General features: G+C 40.1%; 1 protein-coding gene across 1 annotated transcript in view; it reads left to right on the forward strand.

Moving 5' to 3' along the window:
- LOC103479558 (tensin-3) overlaps positions 1 to 6,000 on the forward strand; it is a 41,818-nt gene that overhangs the window by 28,567 nt on the left and 7,251 nt on the right. Inside the window, exons 14-20 of the mRNA XM_008434056.2 lie at positions 1,432 to 1,592; positions 1,690 to 1,822; positions 1,906 to 1,989; positions 3,892 to 4,021; positions 4,657 to 5,198; positions 5,272 to 5,358; positions 5,462 to 5,593. Coding sequence (XP_008432278.1) covers positions 1,432 to 1,592; positions 1,690 to 1,822; positions 1,906 to 1,989; positions 3,892 to 4,021; positions 4,657 to 5,198; positions 5,272 to 5,358; positions 5,462 to 5,593 — 1,269 coding nt within the window. The remainder of the gene's footprint in view (positions 1 to 1,431; positions 1,593 to 1,689; positions 1,823 to 1,905; positions 1,990 to 3,891; positions 4,022 to 4,656; positions 5,199 to 5,271; positions 5,359 to 5,461; positions 5,594 to 6,000) is intronic.

The following is a 6,000-nucleotide window of genomic DNA, read 5'->3' on the forward strand; positions in this document are numbered from 1 at the left end:
GTGAAGGTGTAGGTCAAAATATGACCTTCCATTTGGTATGTTAGTATCCATCTCCTTGATTTTGTTGGAACTGGACAGCAACTTTCATTTTAGACGTTAACATATTGCACAGTTACAAAATATCCCATCAAGAGTTCTGCCATGCAGCTGTTAAAGCAAATCACTGAACAACCTGGGTGTAAAGCGCTCCTATGGGTGCCATTCATGTTTGTACCAGACAAAATGAATAACAATCCAAGGCATTAGCACTTCTTCATCATTAGCATTCTTTAGTGCTCAGAGGTCAGACCTAACTGGGAGGGCTCAAATTAACACTCTGGTGATGAGTGGCAACACTTCCTACAGGAGTCACACACACCCACACACACACACACAGACTCAAACTCCTTGCTCTCCTTTAGCCCACACTGGACTTCTCCTCTGAAAAAAAAATACCCTTTGATTAGCCGGAGACACTTTTAAGTAAAATAAGTTTGTTTCATATCAACTTTTAAAACATTTCTGACTGGGGAACATGCAGTTGAAACCAGATGTTTACACACTCAGTGTAAATAGACACATAACCATTTTGTCCTCAGTGTCTGACAGTAGATTAGAATAAATGTTTCCTCTTTCAGGTCACTTAGGATTACCAAATTTATTTCAATGGCTAAAGGGCACAATGATGAGCAAGATTTCTTTTTTTTAATTTTAATTCAGAAGTTTAGATCTGTTTCCTTAGCATTTGGTGGAACTTACTTTTTGAATTTTAAGACTGGTCCAAACATTACAGGAATCATGGTTCTCCCAATAGTTTGTGAGATTCTAGCTCAGTGCTTTGAGACTTATATCAGGATTTCCTTATGTATCCTCCATAACAGGACACTTTGCAACTAATTTGGAGCTATGCTCCTGATCGTTGCTCATTTGGAGAGGCAATCCTCCCCCTTCTGCTATGAGCTGCTGCTTCAGTCTTTTCATGAAGAACACTTTGGTCATAATGCATCTTTATGTGTGTTTTTTTTTTGTGTGTGTGAAGCATATTTGTCCCTCCTCCTGCAAAACTCCCCTAAAACAGAATTATGCCACTCCCGTACTTCACAGTTGGGATGTTGTTATAAATAGCAATGCAAATTTCCAGGCATCAGACGTGCATCAAAAATACACCCCTACGCACCTTTTCTATCAAGCAACCCACAATGGCTGTCTCCGGTGGGTGGACATCATTCCTAGGCCTGGCACTTGACCTTTTTCATCAAAAAATGAATAATTGGGAATCGTAATTCACCTCAAAAAGTTCATGACGCAAGGAAACACTTTGCCTGATTTAATGTCTGATCGTGTAGTTTTTTTTTTTTTTTTTTTCACTTACTGCCTTGAAGTTAGTTATGCTCATAAAGCTGTGTTAATATTTAATCAACATTTTGTTGCTGTGTACTTGTGTGTATGCAGTTGCCCAGTCCAATGATGTGCGAAGTGGCATCACACAGAGTTTGAGTTGCCAAGGGAAGGATGTAATGGATCATCACTCAGACTTTTGTAACTCAGGCTGGGGTGACCCAGAGGAGTACAAGGGCCAGCAGACATACCCCCCATGTGTCTCTCAGTTTCAAGTATGCTTAGCAGTTGCTTCTTCCCAAATCATGTCTTTATGCCATTTGTAATGTTGTTTTTTGTTGTAAGATGTGTTTCATGTTTCATCTATTGCAGCATCCCATGTTGTACAGAAGTAACAGTACCGGTTATAGAACCCAGGGCCTAGACAACACTGGTGGAATTGAGACGGGACTTGGCATGACTCCACCCACTCCTGCATTCCCCATCTCACCACCAACACCTTACGGTAAGTAACGTGTTCTGTGAAATTAATGAGGGTTCTCATTGTGTGTAAACACTGTCACACCCACCTCATCTTTGTATTTCCAGTAAAAACTATGTCCGAGTTCAGTGAACTCAGGCAAATTCCGTCTCCCAACATGCAGTCGTTTGGAGGCTTCGGAACAAATCAAGGTAGGGCCAGTAGCCTGCATGTCAAGGAAGTTTCTGTTCTATAGAGATAATTCAGATTTTTTTCAAATGTTTTGTTAAACTGTTATAAGCGATTGAGGTTTCTCTTGGGATCTTCATTTAGTAAATGCAGATTAGCTGGACACAGAGGTCGCTAATCGCAGGTCTGAAAGGACCCAGGGTCTTGCGTGGAGAATGGGGCTTTTATCAGAGTAAAACGGTGCACCACCGTTGATCCTCCTGTGTGAAACGCATTCTGATTGAGATTCTGACATGCATAAAAGACAAGAACAAAAATATTTCAATGGTTTAAGTGAACACTATTTGTTAGGATTAACAGTAGATTGTTTTCTAAAATCACAGTGAAAACCTCTATGTTGTTTTTTGGTATTGGTGTTATAGTAAAACAGTGGAAGCCCACCCTTGGGCACTCTAAGACTAGCCTGAAGCTTTAGCCTCAGGGACTGTATGAATGTGGACTCACGCTGAAGGTGACCAACAGTTATCGACTTCAGGTAAAATACATGCTTATGTTCTCTGAAAAGAGCCACACTTAGAAAAATGCTGAGCTATTCCTTAAGAAAGGGGAAACATGTAACGGGAAGATCTAACTTCAAGTGAAGAATTTGGGTTTTCTATTAACATCTGGAGGTTCATCAGTTTAGGAAGAAAACGTTTCTTCCTAAAAGTCTCTGTGTGTGAGCTAGTTACGACCTTTTTTTTCTAGCTCTCTCTCTCTACCAGGAGTCGTCTTTCATGTCTGACCTGTGACTGAGATTGAAGCAGGGAAACAAACTATCTGGACTCATCCGTGATGTCCTAAATAATGCTGACTTTGTGGTTATCAGGGAACAGGAAAAAAAGATACTGTTTGTGCAACAGACGAAGGGAGATTCCCAGAACAATTTTTTGCCCCAAGAAGATTGCATGTGTGGTTTTGTCTTGTGGAAAAGGGCATTTTTATAAATATCTTCATTGTTTCTTTTTTGTTGAGCTGTGGTCTTTATCTGAGAAGAGGCACACCCTGTGATTATATGCATATCGCTGACTTTTAAGTTTGTACATTGTTGTCTTAGTGCTTAGGCGTTTTTCTCTGGGAAATCACAAAACTTTTACTTTCATTTTTGCATTCTGTACCTGCTTTTTTTTTTTTCAATTGATCCCCCAAGATATACAGTATTTCTAAAGGTTGTAGGGTTGGTTGCAGATCTGTACCCCTGCTGTGCCCCAGACAGCCCTGCATTCAGTTCAGCTGCATCTCCATGGTTACCAACTAGAAGGCATGGCATAGAAAAAACTTTTCTTCCTTCATAAAAAAAAGTCTCTGTGTGTGAGTGTGTTCACACAGGGGGAACAGGGAGAAAACAAAAAACCCCTTTTAGCTTTAGATCACAAGGAGAGACACTCTGTTGAAATATAAGATTGTTAGTATATAGCTGTGGCCCAGATTATGGTTTATTTAAATAAGGGTTTCAGATAATTATGGTAAGCTGTTTTTTAATTTTCAGCTTTAGTTTGGCTTGATTTGTTGACTAAGTGGGTTGTGGCAGAAATAATCAGTGATTGGTTTTATGTATATATAGACCAGATCATTTTGGTGCCTGTGGACAGTTTTATTACTGTTAATTCCAATCCGTATTATGCAATTTAAGCCAGGGCTTTTTCCTCAAAGAATTTGGGGATTTTTTTTTTTGATTATTGAAAACTTTTTTTGCAGATTTTCTCTTTACTGTCCATATGTGCTAGCATTATTTATATTTTACATTTTTCTAGAACTATGCAAAGTACTATTAAATGAACGAGTTCCTCAGTTTGGTTCTTCCTGTATTTTTTGTTGCTGCTGTTGTTGTTTTCATTGTTTTGTTTTAGTAATTTTCTTTAAATTATTATTTGGTAACTCTGCAGAACCCCATGGACATTCTGTGATCAATCATGTGAGCTTCGAGACTTTGCCAGATTCATCCATCAGCTGCCACAGGATGCTAAATTCAACATACTCTACCTCCATCACTGGAAATCATCAGCAGACAGACAGGTAGTGCTGCAATTACATATCAAACTTTGTTGTAATCTACTTGACAGATTGCACAGTGTTCTGTGAGATGTTTGAAGCTCATGAGTTTGTTTTATAACTTGACTGTCTTTGAACTTCTCCACAACTATCTCCCTGGCGTGTCTGCTACGTTCCTTGGTTTGCATGATGCTTTATGCTCTCTGCGGTGCTATAGCAAAACTATAACAAGTTTTGCTATAGCAAAGTAAACCACGCATTTACTGAACAACTTTATTTATACTGAGATTAAATTAAACAGGGAGACTTTATTTACTAATTGAATGATTTCTGGAAGAAACCAGGTGCACTAGATTTTATTTTGTGGTATCAGAGTAAAAGTAGGTCAAATCACATGCCTGCAACCCTTATTAGTTTTTTTTTTTTTTGGGAAAACATTTTGCAAACCACGCATTGATTCTTTCCATTTCGTAATTATGTGTTGCTTTGCATTGGGATGTCCCGTTAAATAAGATACATTGATCTTTGCAGTTGTAAATGGTTGTTATATAATGTGGGAAAGTCTCAGGAGAATAAATACATTTGTGAGGCACTGCAAGTTGTTTAACAGCAATTTTTGTGCCATCATTAACTTTTCATTTAATGCCTTATTTATCCAGCTCATCTGTAAGTCAGTCCTGGCCAGAGCATCATGCCCTGACCCACCACTCCTCCCTGAGTAACTACCCATCTGTCCGACAGCCGCCACCGCCCTCGATGTCTCTCGAATATGGCCATCACTCTCCCTTACATCCTCCGTTACACCACCCTCATGCACATCCCGTCCCCAACGCACACAGCTCTCCGCGAAGCAGCCAGCGAAGCCGTTTGGCTAGCTACACAATCAGCCGYAGCCCCCAGCGCTTTGACGAGCAAGACAGCTCACTTCACGGCTACGGCAAAGACTGTCTTGACATGGGTATCGACAGGGATCTTCTAACTTCAATGGACGGTCAACATCAGCTACAGTTTCCCCAGACACAGCCTCCTCTGCTTCCTGAAAAAAAGAGGGTGTCAGATGGAGAGCATTCACTGGGGACCGTATCTCCAGCCCTCAGCGGGTTCTCGAGTCCCCATAGTGGGAGCTCACTGAGTATTCCTTTCCCTAACGTGCTGCCCGACTTGTCAGCTCAGACACCACTTGCTGCCTCACCTCTCCCAGGTTAGTATTTTTTTTTCTTATGACTTAGTGTGTGTTCTTTAACTCAGTGCTTCTATTATTATTTTTATTCCAGATGTGCTGGTCAGCAAGCAGGTGACGGTAAAGTTTGTTCAGGATACATCAAAATTCTGGTACAAACCAGATATTTCAAGAGATCAAGGTAGGTACACTTTATTCTGAATGGGTTTAGATTATATTTACTTAATTGAAGAAACAACAAAAAACATGTAAAGCTCAAACACAGTTTCTTTGTATTATTTTAGCTATTTCAGTTTTGAAGGGGAAGGAGCCTGGCTGCTTCATAGTGAGGGACAGCCACTCCTTCAAAGGGGCTTACGGCCTGGCTATGAAGGTGTCTACACCTCCTCCCTCAGTCATCCAGCAGAGCAGAAAAGGTGTGTTGCATGTCTTTTATTTACAATGCATTAAAAACATATTTGCATGCCTTGATTTTTATTTATTTATTTTTTTATATAAATATTTGATAAATGTGGCCTCTGCGCATTCACTCCCTTCACTCTTGTACATWCAGTAAATTCCATTGCAAACAATTGCTTTAAGAAGTCTGGGTTTTTTGTAGAGATAATTGAAGAACAGACTTCATTGTGRAGACCAAATAATACACAAGACAGGCCAGAGCCTGCTTGAACAATGCTGTGTGTAGCAGAAAAATAACGCTGCGTATCACTCTGAGAACACCGGCCCAACTGTGTAGCATGGTGTTGGCAGCACCATGCTGTCAGAATGCTTCTGTCCAGAAGGGTAATGGAAGTTAGTTAGTTAGTTAGTTAGTTAGTTAGTT

The sequence above is a fragment of the Poecilia reticulata genome, linkage group LG17 (assembly GCF_000633615.1).
Source record: "Poecilia reticulata strain Guanapo linkage group LG17, Guppy_female_1.0+MT, whole genome shotgun sequence".
In the NCBI taxonomy this organism is placed as follows: domain Eukaryota; kingdom Metazoa; phylum Chordata; class Actinopteri; order Cyprinodontiformes; family Poeciliidae; genus Poecilia; species Poecilia reticulata.